Below are 27,380 nucleotides of genomic sequence, written 5' to 3'. Positions count from 1 at the left end.
ACATTTTCCCGCGAGAAGTGTTTGCTAAGATCCTGGAGTGAGAAGGGGCGAACGTCGGGGTAAAGTATAGTTGTGCGACAGGGCTCAGCTTGACACTTTTCGCCGGAAGAACGCTGTCGGAGTCGGGATTCCGCACCGCGAGGCAAGATGCTGAAGTCCAAGACGTTCTTAAAAAAGACGCGGGCGGGTGGCGTGATGAAGATCGTGCGCGAGCACTACCTGCGGGACGACATCGGCTGCGGTGCGCCCGGGTGCGCGGCGTGCGGCAGTGCGCACGAGGGGCCGGTCCTCGAGTCGCAGCCCCTGGACCGCGGGAGCAGCCTGTGTCCGCAGCCGCACTACTTGCTGCCCGATACCAACGTGCTGCTGCACCAGGTGAGTTGGCGAGGGGCGAACCACGGGCAACGCGCGCCCCTTGGAAAAGGGGGTGTGACAGATAGGGAAACTGAGGCCCAAGGAGGCGCGTCTTGGGCAACATAATGCACTTAGGGAGAAGCAAACACCAGCTGGTCGGACCCTTGCCCTCTGTCCCCCCAGGCAGAGGTTTTTTTTTCTTTGTACATACTGTTTTTGAGTTCTTGGAGGCTTAAGAATTTTAAATACGTTAATTTTCTAACTCCTGGTGTCTCTTTTGCCTTAGATTGTAAATGTCTGGGGGCCGGGGACCTGGGCTTCTGTGGCCTCCAGCCTACGACCTACAGGCAGTTTGTAAGTGCCTACTAACTAAAACTATGTGGACCAACGTACTTCTTTATTATGGAGTTAATTCCGCGAAGTTTTGGAATTAGTCTGTTTACATGTGCTTTTCTCTGCTAGACCTGAAGGGTTTTCTTAATGTACTGGCAGTGTGTTTTAAACCTACAGGGTTTATGTTTGACAGAAATAGTGAACATAGAAAAAGTTAATGTTTCTTTTCTTTCTTTCTTTCTTTTTTTTAAAGATTGATGTTCTTGAGGACCCTGCCATCAGGAATGTAATTGTGCTACAAACAGTTCTGCAAGAAGTGAGAAATCGAAGTGCTCCGGTGTATAAACGAATCCGAGATGTGACTAATAACCTGGAGAAGCATTTTTATACATTCACTAACGAGCACCATAGGTAGAAGAGAAACCATAGAATTGGCTGCCTTGGGGTGGAGGGGGAGGCTTCTGTCACTGATTTGTGATGTCAGAAGATATCTGATAGGTTTCATACTTAGAGGTGTGTTATTTGGTTCTTACACAGTTATACAGAAGATAATGCTAAGTAGACCTCATTAAGGTGTCACAGACATTGATTCGATCAAACCTAGAACCAAGGTCTCCTGACTCCTATGCTACAGTAGGTACTTTTATTTCCAAAATATTGTCATTTTGAATTGATTTTTGGTATGAGTTGAGCAATAGAATCTTCGCAGATAAGATTTGCCTGGGTTCCTGGAGTATCATATTATATGAATAACCAACATAGATTAATAAAATGTAAGTTTGCAGAGGGGGTTTAAAAATATAAAGCAGATTTATTCTTTATGGGCTTTTATAGGTTAAACTAATATAACTGATCACATTGAGGAAGATAAGGTTAAAGAATAGAATTCTTTGTTACGTTTCAAATTCAAGATGTTTGAACATAATGTGTGGTCTTAGACAATAGATATCATGATTTGTTATGTTACATAAATCTGCTAAATCTTCGTATACTTTGTAGATTAGATCAGGGCTTCTCAACCTTGGCACTGCTGATATTTTGGACTGGATAATTCTTTGTTGTGGGCAGGCTGTCTTCTACATCATAGGATGTTTAGTAGCATCCTGGCTTCTACCCACTAGATGACAGCAACCCGTCCCCCATCCACAGAGTTCTAAATACCCAGAGTGTTTCCAGACATTGTCAAATGTTCCCAAGTGGCCAAAATCACTCTCACTGAGAACTGGATTAAATGGTAGATCTGGTCATGAAATCCCTTTGGAATATGCAAATTAAAATTTAATTACTTGATTTTCTCTTCTTTATTCTTGTATCCCAAACTTAAAAATCAAAAACACTTGTTCTTGTAAGAACATGAGTAAAGCACTTGTAGACTTCTTATTTCTAACTCGTTCTTGAAATTTAGAAGTAGAATCATTTGTTTTTCAATGCAGAAAGACCAAGTTTTGTGTATTATGATCATCAGATCACTAATCAGTTTATTTTGTTAGCTTTAGTGCAGTGAATAGAGTTTAGTAATACTGGGTTTGACAGGAAAAATCTTAGATGTTAGGACATTCGGGCAAATCTCATCTAAGATTCTGTTGCTCAAGTCTTGCTAAAACCAATTCAAAAATTTATGACTTTTTGATTGGTAAACTTAAAGCATTACCACTTGCATTTATTGAGTAATAAAATGATTCTAAACACTATTGTAAGTCTAAAATTTTAAAATTGAATCTTATCTTTAAACACTGGAAGTTGTTCTGAGTTTTGTTATTGTTCTTAAACTTGACTTTGATAAAGTTTTTTTTTTTTTTTTTAAAGATTTTATTGGGGAACAGTGTGTACTTGCAGGACTTTTATCCAAATCAAGTTGTTGTCCTTTCGATCTTAGTTGTGGAGGGTGCCGTTCAGCCTCAAGTTGTCCTTTCAGTCTTAGTTGTGGAGGGCGCAGCTCAGTTCCAGGTCCATTTGCAGGGGGCACAGCCCACCATTCCTTGCTGGAGTCGAACTGGCAAACTTGTGGTTGAGAGGATGCGCTCCAACCAACTGAACCATCCAGGAGCTCAGCGGCAGCTCAGCTCAAGGTGCCGTGTTCAATCTTAATTGCAGGGGACACTGCCCACCATTCCTTGGGGGATGCGAGGAATCGAACTGGCAACCTTGTGGTTGAGAGCCTGTGCTCAAAAAAACAGCCATATGGAGGCAGCTCAGCTCCAGGTGCTGTGTTCAATCTTAGTTGCAGGGAGCAGAGCCCACCATCCCTTGTGGGAGTCGAACTGGCAACCTTGTGGTTGAGAGCCCACTGGCCCATGTCAGAATCGAACCGGCAGCCCTTGGACTTAGGAGCATGGAGCTCCAACTGCCTGAGCCACTGGGCGAACCCTGATAAACAGTTTTAAAGAAATGACTATGCTGACATATTTGGGAGTTCAGAGTAGATAGGCTTAGAAGGAGTATGCAGTCACATCTTTATCTGGTCTTTCAGTCTCTAGATAGCCCTTGGCATTTTTTTCATGTTTACCATGGATAATTTACATGCATTATGTATTTAATAATTAGAATCATATGATTATAAATCACCAATTATATTATTTATAGCCTTTAGGAATTACTTTAATCTGCAGTTAGGATGAAATCTCATTATTAGACCTGCAAAGGTTTATCATAGGTTTCCCCCCCCCCAACAAACCACAACTTATATGCCAATTGCAGTATAAATTTTGATCTTGAATTTGTTTTTTAGTAAAATAAAATTATTTTAGCCTTTTTATTGTCCCATTATTAGCGTGATTTTTTTCCAAGCAAATGTTGTCTTAAAACTATAAGAAAACTATTTATTTCCTCTCTGAGATACAAATCTGAATACAGTCAAAAGAAAAAGATACACCATTGACTTGACCTTTATGTTTAGTGGTTATTAAGCATTTATGTCCTAAGACTTTTTACATATTCTTTCTATTGATTTTCATTTCACTTTTTTTTTTAAATTCTTTTCCTTTGTATGTAGAGAAACTTACGTAGAACAAAAACAGGGAGAAAATTCAAATGACAGGAATGATAGAGCCATTAGAGTAGCAGCAAAATGGTACAATGAACATTTGAAGAAATTGTCAGCGGAGAATCAGCTGCAAGTTATCTTCATAACAAATGACAGGAAAAACAAAGAGAAAGCCATAGAAGAAGGAATACCAGCTTTCACTTGTAAGTCTAAATATAGAAACTCTTTAATTCATGTTTGCAGATGGATGTAAAAATATCATCAGGCCATGGTCAGAAGTTCACTTGACTATATATTTTCATATTCCTATATTACTTCATGTGATATTTTTGCATTTTTAAATTTTTCAGCATTTCTTTCTGTTTTTTTTAAAATGTTTATTTATTTTAAGTGTGTTTTTCCAGGAACCATCAGCTCCAAGTCAAGTGGTTGTTTCAATCTAGTTGTGGAGGGCGCAGCTCACAGTGGCGCATATGGGGATCGAACTGGCAACCTTGCTGTTAAGAACACCACGCTCTAACCAACTGAGCTAACCGGCCACCCCCTCTCAGCATTTCTAAGCTCAATGTGTTGTGGTGCCCAATGGCTAATTTCCCTATCACCATTTGGAATTGGCTTAACAATTAAAGCTCACAAATATTAATACGAGGTCTGACAGTTATGTTTGCGAACTCATCCTAGAAGAGGATTGCTAAATATCACTACAGTTACCTTCAAAGTACTCCCCTTAGAAAGCTATGCACCGACACCAGTGCGTAGTCCACTCATCAAAGCAATTTGGAACTCTTTTTTCTGGAATGGCCATGAGAGCTGTTGTATTACCCTTGATGTCCTGAATGGCATCAAAATGTCTTCCTGTCAACATTTCCTTTATCTTTGGGTAAAGAAAGAAGTCATTGGGGGTCAGATCAAGTGAGTAGGGAGGGTGTTCCAATGCAGTTATTTGTTTACTGGCTGAAAACTCCCTCACAGACAATGCTTTGTGAGCTGGTGCATTGTCGTGATGCAAGAGCCATGAATTTTTGGCAAAAAGTTCAGGTTGTTTTCTTCTAACTTTTTCACACAGCCTTTTCAGCACTTGCAAATAGTAAACTTCATTAACTGTTTGTCCAGTTGATACAAATTCATAATGAATAATCCCTCTGATATCAAAAAAGTTAGCAATATCATTGCAACAAGTTCGTGAACTTAATTGTCATACCTCATATATTTGATCCCGTCTCTGCTTAGACATGACCACATCAAAAGATATTTTTTTTTCCAAGAGTTGACAGATACACCATCACAAAGAACATTATTGATGTTTCTCCATATCTAAAACAACAACAACAACAAAAACCCAACAGAAAAACACTGGAATTTATCAAGAACAATAAAACTTATTTTTCAGGTGAAGAATATGTTAAGAGTCTAACTGATAACCCTGAACTCATAGATCGTCTTGCTTGTTTGTCTGAAGAAGGGGTACGTTTGAGTTTTATTTTGTTTCTTAAAAATGAAAATATTAAAATAACCACTTTGGGTTATCATATAAAAATTGGAATGTCGGTGGGTAAGCTGGAATTGGAATAAGAGTTGGGTTATAGACAGCAAGAGTGGCTGTAATAGGCTTACCAAAATGCCATTCCTGAAAGACTTGACTTTCTAAAATAGTGCTGTGTGTGGATATATCCTCAGCAGCCTGAATAGGGCCTGGCACTTGGTGGCACTGTTTATTTTATGAGTAAATAAAGGAATCCATGGCTAGTTTGTGAAAATATTTGACAAATAAAGAAGTGGCGCACACTGCAGCCAGAGCATACAGCTGTAGCATTAATCTTGAAGGAAGAGGAAGGAAGTCATAAGAGGTAGACAAGAAGGGTAGAGGCCAGGTAATGAGAACCTAGAATTTATACAATAGGTCACTAATTTTTAAACTATCTTATGCAGATCTCCCTAAAGGGCTGCTGTGAAGAGATGACAGCAGATAGGATTCTGGGCCCTCTCTACCTTACAATGGAGGGCTAAAAGAAATTAAAGGTGTGTCTGGGAGGGTGTGGAAAAATGATCAGAAATGTTATTTATTGGAAAGAGCACTCTGATAGCGATATGTAGGGTGATGCACTGTATCAAGTGCCAGATCAGAGGCTGTCGGATGAATAAAGGGATCGCTGCAATAGCAGACGTGAGAGGGCATGCTGAGAGGGAATCATTCAACTTCGTGAGCCCTCATTTCCTTACATGTAAAGAGTGGTTAGCAATAACGACTTCATAGTGTTACTTGGATTGGATGAGAATAATAACAGTAGCATCAATAAAATCTAATCTCCGTGCGTGGCACACAGCCTGGGTAAGTGTACTGTTCCAAATGGTAGCTATTGTTATTATAGACATAGGTTTTATGTGATAGGACTGGATCCAGTCTTTACAGTATTTTCTCATCCCTGCTTGCTTTCAGCAAGCTACTTGACAAAACGAAATGGAAGTGAGAAAATAAAAGTGGGGCTTGATTTTTGGAATACAGATTTCTGTTTGCCCTGTAATATGTAGCCACTAGTTAGTTGCATGTTTAAATTTAATTCAAGTTAAAAGTTCAGTTTCTCAGTTGCACTATCCACTTTTCAGGTGCTCAATAGCCACTTGTGCTCAGTGGCTACCATACTGGACACCACAAAAGAATAGTCCCTTCATCACAGGTTGTTTGGAATAGCACTGATCTCGAAAAAGAAACAAGAAGTTCTTTAACATTGGTGGTAGTATTTGATTAAGTACTGTGGTAGGGTAAGTGTAGGATATGGTGAAATGACAATCAGTTTTGTTGTGGTACAACATGTGTGTCCCTCATATTCCCTGTGCCATGCAGTATCATGTGATAAAACCACAGAGCCTGTGGGGAAATGTGATTAGGGGAACACACTCAAAAACTTTATGAAGTGGTGGAAAGACAGTTATCTAAATTTGAACAGAAAGTTGTTATACTAGATGAAGATGGTGTGGCTCATAGCACACGTGGTGATCTGAGATAATTGAGAGATGTTTGAGAGGCTATGTATGTGTTCTGTGGATTCCTATGCTGCTTGCTTCAGCTGGTGCAGTTTTCCAAATTGACCTAGTATTTTCTAATATATCAGTTGCATCGGAACAATTCGTGTTTTCAAAACAAGCATTGTAGCGGAACTGACTATACTTAGCAAGGACACCTAACCGAGATTTGGGATGTCCAGGCTTCGTGATAGATGTAATGTCTGCCGAGATGTGAAGGATGCTAACTAAGCAGGTTTGCTTTGAGACAGGTTCGTTTTAGCTGAATTATGTACAAGAGTTGTATTTCGTGCAGAGCAAATAGGCAGTTCAAAGTCGCTGGTAAGATCAAGGACAGTGAAAGTGTTAGAATAGAGTGAGCAAGGGAGAAAATGTTAGTAATGAAGTTGGAACTGTAGGGAGGGTCCAGATCGTGTAGCCTATAAGTATAGTAATAAATATTGTGAGTCCTGGTAAAATACTAGATTGTAGTGCGCAGTGCTGGACAGCTGTTGAGCGAGGGAATAATATCCATTTGGCTGCTCTCAGAATAGATTAGAAACAAGATGCTCCAGGTAGGAGGGGATTTTAGTACTCTAAGGGAGAGAAGACAGAAAATTGGACCGGTAGAAGCAGTTGAGGTAGTGAGAACTCAGAGATTGGATGTATTTTGTAGATAGATGTTTTAGGAATTGATGATGGGTTGCATGGCACTCTGAGGGAATATGGACGACTCTAGGCATTTTACCTAACCAACTAGGTAGATAGTATCGCTTTATTTATACAAGATGAAGGGGAAAGCAGGATTAGGTGGAAAATCACAAGTATAATTTTAGACATCTTAAGTTTGAAATAGCCATTAGAGCTCTAAGTAGCTTTATGGTGTGAGTAGTTGGGGATACAAATCTGTAGCTCAGGAGGGAGGTTAGGACTAGCATAAATTTGGAAGTCATCAACATACAGGGAATATATAAAGCCATAAGACCAAGTGAGATTATTTGGGACAGGAATTAGCAGATTATTTTTAAACAACTTTATTGAGTTGTAATTCATACACCATACAGCCCATCCGTTGAAAATGCACAATTTTTTGTATATTCACAAAATTCCGCAACCATCACCATGATCTAATTTTAGAATGTTTTCTTCCCCTGTCAAAGAAATTCTGTATCTCTCACCACTTGATCCCAGTCTCCCCCCCGAAATGCCCTTTCTCTTGCCCTAACTAACCTACCACTGATTTTTCTGTATATAAATTTACCTATTGTGGACATTTCATATAAATGGAATAGTGCTGTATGCGGTCCTTTGTGGCTGACTTTTTTTCACTTAGCATAATATTTTCACAATTTTCCCTTGTCATAGCATATATCAATACTTCATTTGTTTTTATTGCCAAATAATGTTCTAGTATATGGTATGCCACATTTTATTTATTCATTCACTAGTTGATGGGCATTTTAGTTTCCACTTTTGGGCTATTATGAAAAATGCTGCTATGAACATTTGTGTAGAAGTTTTTGTGTGGATGTATGTTTTCATTTCTCATCAGTATGTATCTAAGTATATACAGATGGATTTGCTGGGTCATATGGTAATTTTATGTTTAACTTTTTGAGGAACTGCCAAACTGTTTTCCAAGGTGGCTGTACCAGTTTACATTCCCATCAGCAATGTATGAGGGTTCCAATTTCTCCATATCATCAGCAATACACATTATTGTTTGCTTTTTTGATTGTAACCATTCAAATGGGTATCAAATGATATATAACTATAGTTTTGATTTGCATTTCCTTAATGACTAATGGTGTTGAGCGTTTTTTCCATGAACTTTTTAGATGCACACACACACACATGCACACATGTGTGTGTGTGTCTCTTTGGAGAAATGTTTATTCAAATCCTTTGCCTACTTTTTAGTTGCAATATTTGTCTTTTTATTGAGTTGCAAGGGTTTTTTATGTGTTCTGGATACAAGTTCCCTATCAGATACATGGATTGGCAACTAATTTTTCCCAGGCAAACATTTTTGTAAAGGATCAGATAGTATACATTTTTTTAGCTTTGCAGGCTATATGGTCTCTGTTGCAAATACTCAGCCTCTGCTGTTGTAGTATGAAAGCAGCCATCAGCAATAGATAAATAATTTGAGTGTGGATGTGTTCCAGTAAAACTTTATTTATCAAATATGGGCAGTGGGTCAGACTTGGTACTTGCAACTTAGCTTGCCCAGCTCTGATCTACGGGAATGAGTATAGATAGAAGAGAGGAAGTCCAAGGGCTGAGCACAGCAGTGTTTGGAAGTCAGAAAGATGAGGGGAACCAGCAAAAGAGATATAAGAGGAAAACCATGTGCATATGAGTTTGTTGGAAGCCAAGTACAAAAAAATGCTTCAAGGACAAGGGGGTGATCATCTTTGTCAAATATTGCTGATAGATAAATGAGGACTCATGATTGATTTTAGCATTATGACAGTATAGTGGACCTATCCAGAGTCGGGAGTGAAGAGTCTGACTAGAATAGGTGGAAAAATGGGAAGAGAGAAATGATAGTATTGTAACACTTTGAATATTGTCATGGATGAAGAGAAATGAGTGGGATTTGCAGAGCAAGTAGGATCAAGAGGGGTTTTTTTTTCCTTCTTCTTTAAGATGGGAAGAAGCAACAAGGGAATAAATATAAAGAAAGGAAAACGGCCTGTCACTGAGCCTTGGGATACTACTACAAGACTTAGAGATCAGGAACAGGAAAATTGGCAGAGGAAACTAATCAGTGAAGTAGGACAGAAAACAAAGGAATAATGATTTGGATGCTGATGTGTTCCAGGGAAGGAAAGATCATTTCTTAAAATTCTGGTAAGACTGAGAATGGAACATTGAATTTACTACGATAATATATTACTAGTGACCTTGGCAGTGATGGTTTCAGTAATGGTTCCATTCTTGGCTAAGGATGACACTTGACTATAGTGGATTCATGAGAGTGCAGGTGAAAAAGTAGATTCACAGCTATTCTAGAGAATACTTACGTAGCATTTTGGTGTCAGGTGGAACAGAGGATCCAGCCACTGTCTGGAAGCGGACCCAAATTTTATTTATTTGTTTATTCTAAGTAGCTCATATGTTTAATGATGGTGAGAATGTTACAGTAGGGGAGAGAGAGAGAGAGAGAAATATGACGATAATTACATGAGAAGTTCTTGAATGGAGAAGAAGAGATGGTTTGTGGTGCCCAAGTAAACAGAAATATTCTATTCATTATTACAAGAGAGAAAGCTGAGTTTTTGGTGGCGATGCAAGTAGGTAGACAGATTTGGTGGGAAGATGAAATACGAGCAGGTCTCTACTGATTGCTTCTGATTCTCAGTGTGGACATTGAAGTCACCCATCTGAGTGAGGAAGGAAGACAGGGAAATTAGAGAGTTAAGCAAAAAAGAGGATACAAAGTACTCTCCTTAGAAGGTGGAAAATTGTGGGTCATGGAGAAGGGAATGAAAGGAGCTAAGCAGTCAGGATTTTGGATGTTTAAGTCACAGAATCCTGATAGGTGTTGTGGTAGATCTAAGGCAGTTCCCGACCTACGTGTGTCTTAGATCCTTAGCTATTTAAAATAGCCAAAATAAAAGGAGCATTTCTTGTGCTTTCAGTAGCCACAGTCTTTTCATGGAATTGAAGCTTCAAATTAGCCTTTACATAACTGCCTGCCCACTTAAATACACACCTTCATTTTAGGAGACCTGGGGTGGGGAGCGGAGGTATGCAGAGTTTCTTAGTGACATACATCTGTGGCTCAACACCTGAATGTAAGGAAATTAAAATGTTTGTGTAAGTTGCCCTAAGAATAGAAAGCATTTTTTTTCTCTCTGTGCTGTATTCTCTCATTCATGGAGTTATATATACCGTGATGTGGATAGTTTTTAAAAGACATTATCTGATAGTGATAATAGTTATATATTAAGCACGTATGAAGGACTTACATACTGTACTAACTGCATCTTTTGGTTTGCTTATTTCACAGAATGAAGTAGAAAGTGGAAAAATAATATTTTCAGAGCATCTTCCCTTAAGTAAACTACAACAAGGCATAAAATCTGGTACATACCTTCAAGGAACATTTAGAGCCAGCAGGGAGAATTACTTAGAAGCTACGGTATGGGTTCATGGAGACGCTGAAGAAAATAAAGAGGCAAGTGTGTAAATAAATTCCTTGCACACTGAAATACTTTTTGTTCATTATTTTCTTTGATAAGTGTTTAAAATTTTGTATGAGAATTCAAATTTGATTTATCCTCCCAGTTTATCAGCTTGAAGACTCTTATGTGAGAGTATAGATAGTAAAATTAATCACTTGTTTAGAAAACTGCTTATTGAAGTAAAGAACTTTCTGTTAACCTGCTTTCAAGGAACAAAAGTCTAGTCAGTCAAGTAATACTAAATAGGATGCCTCTATATTATGTATTATGACCAGTTGTGGGAAGTGCTATTTACATAGCATGTAATTGCTCCAGAGGGCTTCACACTCCTTGAATAGCAGTTGTTTGGAGGATGCTCCCTGTTTGCCAGGTGCTCTTCTAACTGTTTGGCACATGCATTTCATTTCATCTTCAACCCAGACTATACAAGAAGGTACTCGTTTTTTGTTTTACCAATCAGGACTCTTGAGATTTAGAGAGGATAAGAAATTTTCCCAAGGTCTCTTTGTACTAACCGTCACAGCAGAGGCTTGAACACAGCCCATATTTTCTGACCATGTTTCTTCTGTTTGATACTGAAAAATTAAGAGAGTGGAGTAAAGAGACAGTGTAAAAGAAGAAAATACATAAAGGAGGAGAAACAAAGACACATAGAGATATTCAGAATATAGCTAACCTGCTGTTAGGGAACCTTGACAATATCATATTTCCATTAAAACTGTCTGGGCACATGCCACTTGCTGTTTTACACAGATAATCATACAAGGACTTAAAAATTTAAACCGAGCTATTCATGAAGATATTGTGGGTGTGGAGCTTCTCCCCAAGAATCAGTGGGTAGCACCATCTTCTGTGGTTTTACATGATGAAGGTCAAAATGAAGATGATGTGGAGAAAGAAGAAGAAAGAGAATGCATTGTATGAAACCAGGTTTTAATTTTTGTCTGTGTAGCTTTGTGTAATTAGTGTGTTAGCTTTGGAGAAAATGAAACAAGTTTCATTGCTTTCAGATTTATTGAACAAAATTACAGTTCTGTAGGTTTAATACATGTTGTACACATAGCTGATTTTTCCTCAAAGTATTTAGTCTTTTAAATTAATGTCTTATTTACTCAAATAAATGGGTTTAAATACAAAAAAACTGTTAATTTGAGTATGAAACTTGACCTCTGTGACACTCAGGTACATGATCTGTCTGAATTAATGAGGTTCCAGTAAATACAAATTAAAATTTTCTGAAATGCTTTTATGTAATGTTAAAATTCCCTTAGCATTATAGATATACTTCTGGGCCCTTACATTTGGGTCTGTTTAATAATTCCTTCTCTATTACCGTATTTATTATGAAGATAATGCTTTCAATTATTGTTCATATATGAGCCAAAGTCTACCAGATAAGACCTATTTATTTCACTACTTTAGAATTACAAGAATAATACAAATAGTTGGAATTCATACAACATAAGTAATTCTTTTACCATGAATATATTGACTGCTCTGGAGTCTTACTGTGACATTACCAGCGCAGAGTCTAGGCCATAGGAGAGTGTTAGAAGTGAAATACTGTAAGATCCTTCGGCTATTCTATAAGAAACACTCTTTATTTGGATTTTTATTTTGGATAAAGAAGAAACTTTAAAGATACGGCTCTTTTTAAAAATGAGTTAATAAATGCCACACAGTTAATTAGTGCAAATTAAAATTCCAGTCTGTTAATTCCCAGACGTGTGTGTGTGTGTGTGTGTGTGTGTGTGTGTTGGTCAGTATACCCTCATATTAAAACTGAAAAGAGTTGAATTCTGACATACTTATTCAGTTATAAATATATTTTTTTCAATTATCTGATTTTGCAGTACTTTATTACTATGAAACTATTTCCATGGTTTGGTTTGGCATACTCGTGCTTAGAATTCTGAAGCGACAGTATTCTGTACATTTATGTCATAATTTAGTGCCTGAAAATATTACTGTCCATATTCATATTCTAATTATGAGGGAGAATTGTGTCATTCTACTGAGAGAAAAAATAACTGAAGATTTTTTACTTTTATTTTTAAATCTTAGCTTAAGACTGCTGTAAATGAAAAAATGTTAAAGCCCACAGGTAGAGTTGTAGGAATAATAAAAAGGAATTGGAGACCATATTGCGGCATGCTTTCCAAGTCTGACATTAAGGAGGTGAGTAGAGAGCATTTTGCTATGTAATAAAAATTGATACACATTTAATAGAACTTACAGCCCACCCACTTACCCCACCCCGATTTTCGTGTGTATGTGAAATCTTTTTTCCTAATTTTCTCTAGTCAAGAAGACATCTCTTTACACCTGCTGATAAGAGAATTCCTCGAATTCGGATAGAAACCAGACAGGCTTCTACATTAGAAGGACAGAGAATTATCGTTGCTATTGATGGATGGCCCAGAAATTCCAGATATCCAAATGTAAGTTTGAATTATTAATCTTATTTTAGACTATTTCATTTAAAATTGGGGATAAAATTGCTTTTTTAATGAAACTAGAATCAAACATGCTTATATATAAAATTCATACTGAAACTTAAGAATATTTCACAACCTGGTAAGTAGTGCATCCAATATGAAAATTAATCTTTTGAAATTCCAGTATAAATCACTTGGTTCATTTTACTCAGAATTCCAAATAAAGTTTTTTGATGGTGACTACAAAAATGGTGTTTGAGACCTAAGTAGATGCTAATAAACAGATTTTGAAGCTACTGTATTTGAAGCACATTTTAAACTTGAAAGACAACAGGAAATAAACAGATACTTTGCTATATAAGACGAGGCCTTCACAAGTCTCCATCATGAACACTTGAGAAGTCTTGTCATTATCAACTTCAGTGTACCAAGGGGTTGTTTTTAAGTAGTTAATGGATACATTAGAAATGCTAAGGTGATACATAAATGCTCAAGAACTTAATGTGATAATAAAATATCAATCACCAAATAAAAAGCAATAAAATATACCTTTCTGATAATACCTTTTGGTTTTAGGGACACTTTGTGAAAAATTTGGGTCAAGTCGGAGATAAAGAGACTGAAACTGAAGTTTTGTTACTTGAGCATGATGTTCCCCATCAGCCTTTTTCACAAGCTGTTCTTAGCTTTCTACCACAGATGCCCTGGGCCATTACGGACAAGGTGAGCTGTAAAGAATTCTTAGTAACTTTGTAAATGACTACCTCTGAGCAATTTGTTTGCTTTCTATATGTTTTTAAATATGTAGAAACCATAGTCCCCTCCTCCCCACATTTAGTTAGATGCAGAACTTTTAGGTATTACAGAAATTATTTGCTTTACTGAAAGATGATTTTTTTCTAGAAGACCAGCATTAATTTATGTCACATTTTTCAACGGCGAGGAAACCACAAGTTAACAATTCATAATGTCTGGTTATCATTGAGATGAAGTGGTTTTATTTTTTTAAATAGAGATATTGGGGATTTTGTAACAGCTGTGTTGGATTTGTACCACCAAAATAGTTTTTTATTAATCATGTGGCATCTTCTAGGACATGAAAAACCGAGAGGACCTGAGACATCTCTGTGTCTGTAGTGTGGACCCCCCCGGATGTACTGACATAGATGATGCGCTGCATTACAGAGAACTGGCAAATGGAAATTTGGAGGTATTTGTATTGTGCTTACATTCTTATCCCAATAGGGTTTCGTTCTTGAGGTCATTATCTCTTGATCCATTGTAGAATTTGTGAGTTATTCATGGCACATATAGTCAGTTGTAAGCTACAGAGACTAATGGGCATGTGTCAAAAATTGAAATGGTAGATGTGATTAAATCCTTTTTCAGTTTATCTAAATTTTTTCTCATGAAAACTCTGTTTACCCAATTGAGCATGTTGACATATTTTTATTTTTATCTTTTTAAGGTTGGTGTTCATATTGCTGATGTTAGCCATTTTATTAGGCCAGGAAATGCTTTGGATCAGGAATCAGCCAGAAGGGGAACAACTGTGTATCTTTGTGAAAAGGTAAATGTGTTACATTTAAAATGGAATATTGATGCATGCTTATAACTTTTTCATCGTCTATTTTATTCTTAATAAAATCATCTTAGGTGTTTCCTGAGGAAGGGGCAGCCTCAGTATTTAGTGAAGTTTGATGAATAACTATTGCGTTAATTGTGCATAGTCAGTATGTAAAAATCATGGGCACTTTTATCTTCTTGAAGAGTCACAGTTTGGAATAGTGCATGAATTAGCTGAAAGCCTAATAATACATAGAATAAGGTGGCCTTAAATCAGTGAAATACAGAAGTGTTTTTGTCATTGAGCGTCCCAAATAACAACTAGGTATAGTTGTTATAAATTGTTGTATAGCTTTTAACTTACTGTTTATGGGTAACTAATTAAAATGTATTTTCGTTTTTTTATAAAATTGAGTCTATTCTGTCAGTTAACTGTTTCTTTTCCTTTAAGTATGGTCCCATAAACTTACAGACAAAAATTATGACAGTAGAGGGGAAAGTTAAGTTTAGTCTGTTAACGAATTCATTATCAAAGTTCTGTGTGGCTTTTTTCCATAAAAATGGAGTATCTTTCTTTTTCAGTATTTTCAAAACACCAAATGGTTTGTGTTAAGCCTTAGAGAAAGGGCCAGTCATAGAGCTAGTAGTAGTCCGTTATCTAGTACACTTACGATCCAGACCAGAGATTTTGGACTTTCAGAGGACAGCTGGGTGGTTGTGTAGAGTACTTCCACTTTGATCCACTGACATGAGGTCCAGTTTTCTTTCATTACTTCCCTTTTGTAACTGTTTTTTGCATACGGACTTTTCTAGAAATAGACTTTTTATTTCATGTTTTCTCAGTTCTATTCACAAAGACCAGAATAGTCTTTTTTTTTTCTTGTTAAATTAATGCTATTTGAGAATAGAACGTCAAATAAATGTATGGATATAGCTAAGTAATCTGTGGCTCTACTTTTATGTTCCAGAGAATTGACATGGTTCCAGAGTTGCTTAGCTCTAACTTATGTTCCTTAAGATGTAACGTGGACAGGTATTTATGCATGGCATGTTTCTTTGTAAGAACATAGTAGTTACTACTTTAACTGATTCCCATGAACAAACACTGTCTGTTTCCCCCCATAGGCTGGCCTTTTCATGTATTTGGGAAATGAATCACAGTGCTGAAATCTTAAAAACAAGGTTTACCAAAAGTGCCATTAATTCAAAGGTTAGTTTCATGGTTAACATTTAATGTATAAAATTTTTGACACTTTTAACAGTGTTCTGGAATGGTTTGAAAAGGTTAGGCTTATGAAGTTAAGAAATTTTCCCCCAGGGAGGGGAGTGGTAAATGAGGGTAAACAGGATCAAATATATGGTGATGGAAGGAGAACTGACTCTGGGTGGTGAACACACATTGTGATATGTAGATGATGTATTCTAGAATTGTACACCTGAAACCTGTGTAACTTGACTAACCATTATCTCCCCAATAAACCTTAATTTAAAAAAAGAAAAGGAAGTTGGAATACAGGGGGGGAAAAAAAAAGAAATTTTTCCCCAGTATTGCGAAGTTGCAGAGTTCCCCAGTTTTTTGCAGTTATCTGCCTATTCTTGATTTTTTTAAGAAATGAATTTAATGTAGCAGGTCTCCTGTATTCAGAAACTTATAAAACGTATATGCTTGAGAAGACCAAATAGATGACTTTTGTCCTAACTCAGTATTTGAAGTTGTCCCAGCTTGTGACGGTTAGCATCTTAAAAGTTGGTCTGTACATCATCTTCTTGTTTCTCATGTTTATTCATAGAAATGGTGTTATAAATCATAACTGGAGTCCAGCAGACCTAGCCTGAGATGTGTGTTCAGACAGAATTGGGCCAGGTTGTCTTCCTCATCCTTTTCCTTTTTTTGTACTTCTCCCCAGATTCCCTTGTGACCTCCTTTTGCCCTGAATCTTCCTGTGAGATTTGCCAAACTCCTTTTCTTCCAGTGATACTATTTCCAAATTTACCTTTTCTCGCTCATTAACATCATTCTTTCTGTTCTGATCAACTATTATAGTAGCTGGAAAGAAAGCAGTGTTAAACTGACAGATAGTGATGTGTGAATGATTTAAGCCTTCCTAGATTTGTATTTTTAAATAGGAATGAATTTATAATTCTCTCTGGCTTCAACAGTATAACTAAATTATATGAAAAAAATATTCAGTGAACATATAACAGAAAACATTTTTAGGAGGGTAACTCTTAGCTGCTGGTAGAGAAGTTGACTATCTCAGTAATCTGACCTGGCTTGCATCATGTGACTCTCTTATGCTGTTCCTTATTTTTACTTGTGAAGCTACTTTTTTTGTTTTTTCAATAAGCTGAAAAATGTTTTCCCTGATGAGTAAAATAGGAACAGAAGCAGTCATTTGTATATTTGGATTGAAATTGGAAATTACTTTAAATCTTTTTCTTCTATGATTTGTCCCATTTTTAGATACTTAATTTTGGGTATTGAGTAGAGTTCCTGCAAAGCATGATGACTAGACTACTAAAATTTTCTTAATTATTTGCCACTGAGTAGGAGAATAATAATCTTCTGGAAAGGATTTCACTTTAGAGTCATTATCAGAGAATAATCTAACCTTACTTTTTATTTTAACATTACCTAAGTATTTATACATTAACTGAAATATGAAAGTAATTAAAGTTTAAACAGTTAATTTACTAACAGTGCCACTGTATTACTTCACCATAAATTTGCTTATATTGTATAATGCATCAAGTAAGAGTTGATGAGTCAGAGTCAGTGGAACTGTAACAGCTATATAGGATGTCAGGGGGTAGTAGATTTGGGGAGGAGGTTATCACTTTCTGAGGGTTATAAACGTCTATTACATTGTTTCGTACACCTGAAACTAACAATTAAAAGAAAAAAAGAAAAAAGTTAATGAACCAGAAATCATAGTTGTGGAGTATATATATTATAGCTTGGAATTTCTCTTCTGTTAATGATTTTTTATGTTTTCCAAAATCATGGATTTTATGCAGTGGAAATACGAGAATGTAGTAAACCAATTTTATAATTTATAAGAGTTATATTAACATATGGTTTCTTTTTTAGGCTTCTCTTACATATGCTGAAGCTCAGATGAGAATTGATTCAGCAACCATGAATGATGATATTACTAATAGTCTCCGTGGACTAAATAAATTAGCTAAAATTTTGAAAAAAGGAAGAATTGAAAAAGGGTACATTTCAAAAATACCTATTAAGATATTTCTTAATTCATTGATCTTGGTGTTAAAATAACTTGTGAGCTCTTCAAAGTGTTTTGTAATGGACAAGGATGAATTATTTAGTAGGCTGAATAGACATATCCTGTTTCTTCTAGCTACCTTATCTTAAGTATTAGCAATTTGATTCTAGACTCACGTTTTTTCAGAAGTTTGGTCCTCGTAATTTGTTGTCCAAAAAGTTGATATGTTTGAGTTAAAGATCTTAAAGAAATCAAGGAAGGCAAGCACTCCTGAAGACTTTTCTATGGATCATTTCTAATTTTAATTAGAAATGAGTTTTCAGTTTAAATAAATATAGAGAAAGTTCTTACACTTTAGAGTTGAAAGAGATTTTAGAGATTATTTAATCCAACACCTTTAGTTTTTGAATGATTAAGAGTTACATAGAAGCAGTCTTCCCAAAGATCTGATAGCTAGTGGCAAATTCATGTCGTTTACCTGTTATATCATGGCGTTTGCCTAACTACAGAAGGTACAAGGAGAGTCCAAGAACACAATCTTGTTGAAGTAAAGTAGTTAAAAGAAATTTGGTTCTTGAAAGACGCCGTCAGCTATGAGAATAAAGCAAATACACGACCCTTTTTGATGTTGCTATCTGGGTTCCCATGCCCATCCAGAGGAGGGTCACAAGCAGTTACTAAGTGTTTTGGTTGGGGAATGCAAACTCTAGATCTGCACCGGTTCATAAGATGTGCCTATTATAATAAAAAATTTAGTTCCTGAGTTGCTGCACTAGCCACATTTCAAATGCTCAGTAGCCACACGTGGCCAGTGACTACCATATTAGTGTGGATAGAAAACATTTCCATTCCTGCAGAAAGTTCCATCGGACAGTGTTGTTCTAGGTAGTTAATCCTGAGCCGCTCTATGTCTACTCACACCTCAGTTTCCTGGGAAATTTTCATATGAGCTTAAGTATGCAACTTGAAACCGTGTAAGGATAATTTGGATGCAGTAAAACTTAGTGAAACTGTTGCTCAAGCTTGTCATTTAGATGTAAACAAGAGGACTGTATTTAGATTTTTTTCATGAAACAAAATGAAACATTGTTCAGCAAATATTTGTTTATTGAAGGTTTACAATCTGCCAGGCATCAGAAGAAAGTTTGTGTAAAGATACTTTACAGAAAGTTTGTTTTAAAAGCAACTGAACAAAATACAAATTGGAATCATAATTCATTTTGGTGGTTTTAAAATAGAATATGTAAACTGGACATTTGTAACATAGCTTTTCATAATTAGGATAGGAAAGAAATTTTTTAACTTCAAAAATGGTCTTTAGTTTTGTAAACAGAAGGTTATCTACTAGTAAAAGCTATCATTGAATCTTCTCAGCCTTGGGGAGAGTTGAGGTAGCAATCAGTAAAAAAAAAAAGAAAAAAAGACATCTTTTGCCTTCTTAAAGGATATGTTCTGTTTTAGCTTAAATTATGTCTATCTTAAAGGATAAATGTTAAAGGATAAATGGATAGTGTTCTATGAAGTAAAATGATCAAAATGTGATTAGTTTCCTTTGCTTTTTTAGTCAAGATGTATTAATAAACACATTAGATTTGATGTAGAACCTTGTAAATACTGCATAGCAAGAAAGGATTATTTGTTGGGATTTCCTCTCTAGTATTTCTTCTGCAGCTCTTCTAATAAAGGTGAGGAGGTAAGGAAGAAAAGGACTTGGCTCTCGTATGCCTTATATTATTTTCCCCCCTTTCCGTGATTGTACAAGGTTATCCAGCCTCATAGAAATTCTAAGTTTTAGGTTGATTTGTAGCTGGCCTGATGAAAGTAGTGGCAAGGTGTAAAGAAACATTAGCCTTACCTTGCCTTGTGGGAATTTACTTTTTAAAGGAGAGCTTGCCAAGTCATAAATGAACCATGCATGTAAAGCACTTAGCATAGTATGTTATCTGACACATAGCACTCAAGTATTAATAGCCATCAATGTTTGTAACAGACCAGTAGCTGTAGTTTATCAGTCTTCTCTCCGTTGGTTGAGTGTGTGCGGAAGATACTTTTGAACTGTGGATCTTCTAATGTTTCTCATCTACCCTTAGCACTTCCTTTTTGCCTCTCTTCATCATTCCTCACCCCAGTATATGGTTTTCTGTGGTAAATAAAATGCTGCCAGTCACCTTTATTTGTAAAAGTGATTACAAACCCATGTAGCTCAGTAAAAACTCATATTAGGTTGGTGCAAAAGTAATTGCGGTTTAAAAGGTTAAAAATAGTTGCAAAAACCGCAGTTACTTTTGCACCAACCTAATAGCTTGGGTATAGAAGATACTCAAACCTTCAGAAGCACAAGGACTCCTATTTTGTTGTGGTCTCTTGTTAAGTGCATTTTAGATCTGTAAAATATTAAGCTTTTTAGATCTGTAAAATGTCCATGGAAATAGAACATAAAACTTAGCAGATGGTCATAAAGCCTTCAGAAGAATAACTGTTACACATTTGCTATAGTCATTTTTCTGTTTTAAAAGAATAACTTCCAGAATTATGTTTGTTACTGGCTCATTTGAGTAATTCACCTCTTTAATTTTTATTTAGGGCTTTGACTCTTTCTTCTCCGGAAGTTAGATTTCACATGGACAGTGAAACTCATGATCCTATAGATCTACAGACCAAGGAGCTTAGGTATGCAATTTTTTTAATGGGCATTCGATAAGATTTGATTTTAAATGTAATGTTTGTTAGTAAACAAAACATATTTATACCCAGAATATCTATTTCTAGTAGGGTTATGATTTCTATGTTGTTGTTTTTTTTGACTTATAAGCTATATAGAAAAGTAAATATCTCACTTTTAAGTTTTTCTTACATAAAACAGATTCGTATTAAGATAAAAAAATTTCCAATTTGAATTGGTTTGTCTTGATGTATGTGGTATATTAGCATTTGACTACTAATAGTTACAGTAAGCAAAAGAAGATTGCCCTGGCTAATTACTTAAGTATTTAATGTAGAATGTACTGTGGTGGAATAGAATAGTGATCCCAGGGCTTTGAAGCCAGATTGCCCAGGTTTGGACCCTACTTCTGCCGCTACTGGCTGTGTAACTGGGGACAAGTTACTTGATCTCTCTGGCCTCCGTTTATTTGTGACTGATAATGGTACCTGCCTCACAGAGTGTCGTTAAGAGTATTCATATGTTGTACTCAGCTATTGTTGCTATTGTTTTATTGATTTAGTTAAGATTTAGGAAGCAAGGAAATTTGGAGTTAAATCAGAGTGAGGCCTCTTGTCCATGTGTCTTATGTAAGGTAACTCTGAAATTAAATTTGCATTCATACTTTTCTAGTAGGTGACCGAAGATTGAAAATGAGAATATACTCAAGTTTGTTATTTAGGACCAGTATGTGCTTTATAGCATTAGAGATAAAATTAGAAAAAAAACAGTATCATAGTCGGGGGGAGCTTAGCTTCTGTGCAGATAAGTCTAACGTTAATCTGAACAATCAGCCCAGCGCTAGGAGATTTTTTGAGGAAAAAGTTGAATCCAGTTTTGCAAAATCACCCATGTCTTCCTACCAATTAGAAGAAAAACAGTTCTAAGAGATTGTCCCCAAGGGTATGATAGGAGGTGTTGCTAGTATTTAAAAAATTAATATACTTTAGAAATCTTGTCAAGAAGTTATGTTATGTAAAATGGAAACATGAATGAAAGATTAATAATGCATATTCAGTGACTTGGGAGAAAGAAAGCACTACGTAAACAGAGTGGATCATTAAATGAAGTTTTAAATGGACATACATTAACTATTTAGAATGAAAAGCAGTATCAGGTTGGTTAAGAGTTTGGAAGTCAGATTATATGGACTTGGATCCTATTATTACCAATAACCTGACCTTGAGCAGAGAATAATGGTACACGGTTTTCTCATCTGCCAAGCAGGGCAAATGTATATATATATATATGGCATAATAAGTGCGTGCGTGCGTGCGTGCGTGCGTGTGTGTGTATCACTTACAGCGCAAGGCCTGGTCTATAATAATCACCAGAGTATTGTAAATATGATGTCTTCATATTGGTGACTTGTTGGTGAAAGTTTTAATTCTTAAACCAAAATTTGTGTGACCTAATCTTTTATTAGTAAACTTTATGGATTTATAGTTTAAATTCTTTTTATTTGGACTCAGTAAAAAGAGGTAAAAATGTTTATCATTTAGATTTTACATATTACGAGTTAGTAAAGCTTCTTTTTTTAAATGCAATTTGTAGCCTCCTCTAGCACAGGATTTACTCACGCAGTAGATGCATAATAAGAGATTGTTAACATAGTAGCTGAGAAAGAGAGCTCTAAGTTACTCAAAATCTACATGTTCACACACACATACGATGTTTATGTAAGAAGTATTCCCATTACCTTGTAAGTAGAAAAGGTAACCTGTGAATAAATATATATAGAAGTTTCAGATTCTCTTAATGATTTTTTTCTTTGGCAGAGAAACAAATTCCATGGTGGAAGAATTTATGTTACTCGCCAATATCTCTGTTGCAAAAAAAATTCATGAAGAATTTTCTGAACATGCTCTGCTTAGAAAACATCCTGCTCCTCCTCCATCAAATTATGAAATTCTTGTGAAGGCAGCTAAGTCAAAGGCAAGACCCTACAGTTTGAAGTGGTATCTGTATTTGTGTTGTGACCTAGCCATAGCACTGAATAATCAATCTGTATTCACATCTCCGTAAAAGTTTTCTTGTTTCTTGGTGCAAAAATACGCCAGTAGTTCTTCCTTTTTATAACTGAAATATATTTTATATGTGCCATTGGATAAACTTAAGGTGTACAAACATGTTAATTTGCTACATTTATATAGACTTAAGTTATTTGCAGTATCCTAGACATATTAAGCTCTTCCTTGTCTCTGTCTTTACCTATGTTCTTTATGCCTGAGTTACTTTACGCCTCCTCTGAACTGCCAACTTCAGAGACTTACAAATAACTTTTGTTCTCTTTATCTTCAACTCAGTTAAGTCCTCTTATATCATGTCCCTAAGAAGCAAGTCGTTGAATTGGATTGTTTTGAAGACATGATGGTCTTGTCTTCTGATTTTAAAGTGTTTAATATGGTGCTTTTTCCCTCCTCTTTATTCACAGAATTTGGAAATTAAAACTGATACAGCCAAGTCTTTGGCTGATTCTTTGGATCGGGCTGATTCTCCTACTTTCCCATATCTGAACACTCTGTTAAGAATATTAGCCACTCGCTGCATGATGCAAGCTGTGTATTTCTGCTCTGGAATGGATAATGATTTTCATCATTATGGCTTAGCATCCCCAATATACACACATTTCACTTCACCCATCAGAAGGTACTTTTTTCTTGTGAAATTAAAAGAAATACAAACAGTTAATTTTGAATTTTAAAGACATTCTAGTGCTGACATGGCGTGATTCTTATTTCTTTTTTATATATCTAGATATGCGGACATCATTGTTCATCGGTTGTTGGCTGTGGCTATCGGGGCTGACTGTACTTATCCAGAGCTGACAGACAAGCACAAACTTGCAGATATATGTAAAAATCTCAATTTCCGGCACAAAATGGCTCAATATGCCCAACGGGCATCAGTGGCTTTTCATACACAGGTATTTGCCCTCAGTTGATAATGTTAGGAGAGATGATGTTTCATTCATTTTTTAATTTCAGATTTTTGTTAATTTCAAAATGTTTAAGATATTTCTTAATAAGGTTGTATGTTATTTTACAGTTGTTTTTCAAAAGCAAAGGGATAGTAAGCGAAGAAGCCTATATCCTGTTTGTAAGAAAAAATGCTATTGTGGTATTAATTCCGAAGTACGGTTTAGAAGGTACAGTCTTTTTTGAAGAAAAGGACAAACCAAAGCCACGGCTTATTTATGATGATGAGGTACAGTATGTCTACAGTTTTCATTTATTTGTTTTTGGCAGGGGGAGAGGTACTTTTTCTTTGATAGGTTACAAGTAGTACCTATAGAGGGTAAAATTGTTTTTTGTACCCTACAGAATTGAATTATGCCAACTAGGTTTATCATTGTTCAGTTTCTCACCTCAGTATATCTTCACACATACAAATGTTGACGTTGATTTCTTTCTTTTGTACCATGTAAAGTGCTCCCCCCGTCCCCAAGGAGAATTTGAATTACATTTTGCTCTAGGTGGAGAGATGGATTATAATAATGAAATAAATGGCTGCTTAGAGCTCAGGGAAGGGAATTTTCCTGTTTTTAGTGTCTCTCATCTGACACACTTCCTACTTCCCTAACCTTAGTATAGAAGTGTGAAACAGTAAGCTCTGCCTGCAGTACCTTTGTGCTCCTCTACTAGACCAATGAGGTGCGAATCCTGAGATGAATGAATATATACTGGGACCATCTTAACGAAAGGAGGAAGTATATACATAAATAGCTCATATTTATGTGAGGCTCCTAGGTCAGTGGTTTTGTTAAATTGAATCCTTAGATGTGCTTATTAAAGAGTGAAATGATTTTTAAGCTTTTAAATTAATGTGAAAGGTACACGCTAAAGAATTAAAGCCTTGAGTGTACTAATTAAAAATAGTAAAATGTATTTTGTTTAGATGCCTTCACTTAAAGTAGAAGATACTGTGTTCCATGTATTTGATAAAGTTAAAGTGAAAATCATGTTAGACTCGTCTAATCTTCAGCATCAGAAAATCCGTATGTCCCTGGTGGAACCACAGGTAAGTCCAGACTTTCGCTGTCTGTTGTAATGGAGTGTATTTTGGGAAAGATGGATATGGTCGCGTTACCTCTGTTTAATGATAGAGGGAGTCCTGTAAGTCGTGTGGAGGACAAATGCTCGCATAGCGATTCCTACTTTCTCACTGATCGCCCGAGGCCGAGGCCGGGGGGTGAGATCCCTAGGATTCTCCTGAGGTCACTGGTACCAAAAAAAAGCAGAGCTCTTTGAGACCTCCCGCCTAGTCCTTTTTCACTTTGTGATCAATTTTGTAAGCTGCACTTTTGAAAATTAAGATGAAGTGTGTTTCACGTAAGACATTGGTTTGTAACCTAGTTCTGCCCCAGGACAGCTGAGGCCTTAATCCTGACAGTCAGTAGCCAGACTAGGATAACTGGACGTGTTATATATAGTCCAACACACTTCCCAAGTACCCTGCCTCTCACCTGCTGAGGTCACATCCACCTTTTACACTGTAGAACCACTGTTACTTTGTTTGAAATGTATACTTTGTGTGGAGAACTGTTTCTAAACCCATTTTCCTGATCTATTGAACTTGAGAGTGTCAGTGGGGAAGGTGAAGATGAGAATAACATTTATTCCTTATTTTATGCTTTTACTCACCCTTATTTTTCCCCATTTGCATTATTTTAGATACCCGGCATAAACATTCCTACTGATACTTCAAGTATGGCCAATAATGAACCAGAGAGAAAGAAGAAGAAGCTTGAAAAATAGCTATAGTCAACAAAAATCTTGAAGGATCGGTTTCCTTTAAAAAAACAAACAAACCTGAGAGAACACTTCTAAACCTAAGAAGTGTGAGAAAATTTGTTATTTTTAAGTACATTTTAATAATTTTAAAAATTTGCATTTTTGTTGAACTGTTGACTGTGTTTGTCCCATCATACTACTTCATTCCTGGATTGCACAGAACTATTTATGCACAAAAATTCAATTGAATATCCATCACTTAGTTACAGGATAGTAAATTCAGGGATCTCTAAAGATCATTTGAAGGGAGCATTTATCTGCTCATTGAAGAGCAGATTAATTTCACATGAGAAATTTGATTAATATTGATACAAAAATACTTCCCATTTCCTATGGAGAAAAATAGAACATTTTTAGACACAAGGAGCAGTGTATTCTCTCTAAATCTTGAAAGCTGTGTTTGGTGTGGCAGTTTTCAGATTTCAAGACGGTGAAGTCAAGGCCTGTCGGCGAATTCAGTATTTAATCTCCTTTGCCACTTAACTATCTTAGTTGTCAGTGTTCTTCCTGCTAAAAGCGTCTTGCATTTTCTTAGCAATCCCTGAACAGCTGTGACTGTTTGGAAATTGGATCTTGTAGAAAGGCAAGATGTAGGATATTTTGATCTGACTGGAAAAATAGGCGTTTTACACAGTAATAAGTGTGATCATCATCCTTGACCTGTACTTCAAATATCTCCCCCAAAATAGGACATTAGGGTTCAAAGAATAGAGATGGGTGGCACTTTAAATGTCACATCATGTTCCTTATAAAAGCAGTGATTAGTGGATGTTAAACTGCACATGTATCAAATTAGGTAGGACAGGGAGGGTTGTATAAGTACATACTAAAGGGAACAGGTTGAAGTCCTACAGTTTGGTGTAACAGAATGACTACCTTTCTTAACCACAAAGATTAGAAATGATTAAATTGGTGTTTTCAAATATTTTGAGAGAGTTACCTTAAACCATTTTACTTTGCATATTCAATTTCTATAGTACCTACAGTGTACCAGGCTTATCAGCAGTCAAGTCATCTCTGCCGTGAAGGAGCTTGTGGTACAATGAGAAGAGTGGCAAGTACGTCAATAGGCAAACTAAGTGGGAATAATTACTGTGTACTGCTAGGCACTCAATAACTGTTAAATGATTCCAGTTTCCTGTTACGGAGGAAAACATCCATATGTTGAGACACATTGTTTTAGTTGAAGGAAGATAGCTTTGGGTCCACATAACGGCCCAACACATTAAGAGCAGGAGTCAGTGAGCCTCTTCTGTGAAGGGCCAGCCGGTGAGGCTCGGCCAGCCGTAGTCTGTCACGATCTTAGTACTCACTGTCCTGAGGCTGCAGAAGCAGCCGTGGACAGTACGGAAACAAAGGGCATGGAGATGTTCCAGCAAAACCTTTATGGACACGGAAATTTAAGTTTCATCAATTTCATGTGTCATTTTTACTCATCTGATTTACACCACTCCCCACCACAGCCCCCGCCCCAAACCATTAAAAACTTCTTTGCCCCCCACCCTCACCCCGCAATAGTTGACTTGCAGTAGAGGAAAAGGGAGGCTTCTTGGTAGAAGGAGGCGAGGACTGATATTAGGTCTCTATTTCCAAGTTTGTTTTCTTGTGCCTCATTTAAGAGGAAGGCCCAATTCAGGCGTTAGAGGTTCAATATGACCAAAAGCCTTGTTTTCACGCTTTTAAAGCCTCTTCCTTGGTAAATCTAAAATGCTTCTAGTACTCATACTAAGCACCTTACATGGAATATCTCACTTTAAAAGCTCTATTGGGTAGGGTTGTTACCCCCGTTAAA

General features: G+C 36.5%; 1 protein-coding gene across 3 annotated transcripts; it reads left to right on the top strand.

Moving 5' to 3' along the window:
• Positions 1–10: 10 nt before the first annotated feature.
• Positions 11–25,685, top strand: DIS3 (DIS3 homolog, exosome endoribonuclease and 3'-5' exoribonuclease). 3 transcript variants are annotated; one of them, XM_019738145.2, is made up of 21 exons: positions 11–375; positions 641–708; positions 3,680–3,873; positions 5,061–5,134; positions 10,689–10,856; positions 11,617–11,781; positions 12,928–13,041; positions 13,167–13,304; positions 13,878–14,024; positions 14,395–14,511; positions 14,770–14,871; positions 15,836–15,900; positions 15,993–16,077; positions 17,959–18,086; positions 20,678–20,764; positions 22,574–22,730; positions 23,230–23,444; positions 23,553–23,721; positions 23,844–24,002; positions 24,693–24,815; positions 25,469–25,685. In XM_019738145.2, the coding sequence occupies exons 1-21, from the start codon at positions 148–150 to the stop codon at positions 25,550–25,552; spliced, it is 2,787 nt and encodes a 928-aa protein (XP_019593704.2). In that variant the 5' UTR covers positions 11–147; the 3' UTR covers positions 25,553–25,685. The 3 variants fall into 3 exon arrangements, with proteins under 3 accessions (XP_019593704.2, XP_019593703.2, XP_074185456.1); XM_019738144.2 differs by lacking the exon at positions 641–708 and adding an exon at positions 941–1,098 and having other exon boundaries at positions 12–375; XM_074329355.1 differs by lacking the exons at positions 11–375; positions 641–708 and adding an exon at positions 1,235–1,320.
• Positions 25,686–27,380: the final 1,695 nt, after the last annotated feature.

Source organism: Rhinolophus sinicus, linkage group LG04 (genome assembly GCF_036562045.2).
Source record: "Rhinolophus sinicus isolate RSC01 linkage group LG04, ASM3656204v1, whole genome shotgun sequence".
Taxonomy (NCBI): Eukaryota; Metazoa; Chordata; class Mammalia; order Chiroptera; family Rhinolophidae; genus Rhinolophus; species Rhinolophus sinicus.
The sequence above is the reverse complement of the archived record's forward strand: the minus strand, read 5'-3'. Positions and strand labels throughout refer to the sequence as shown.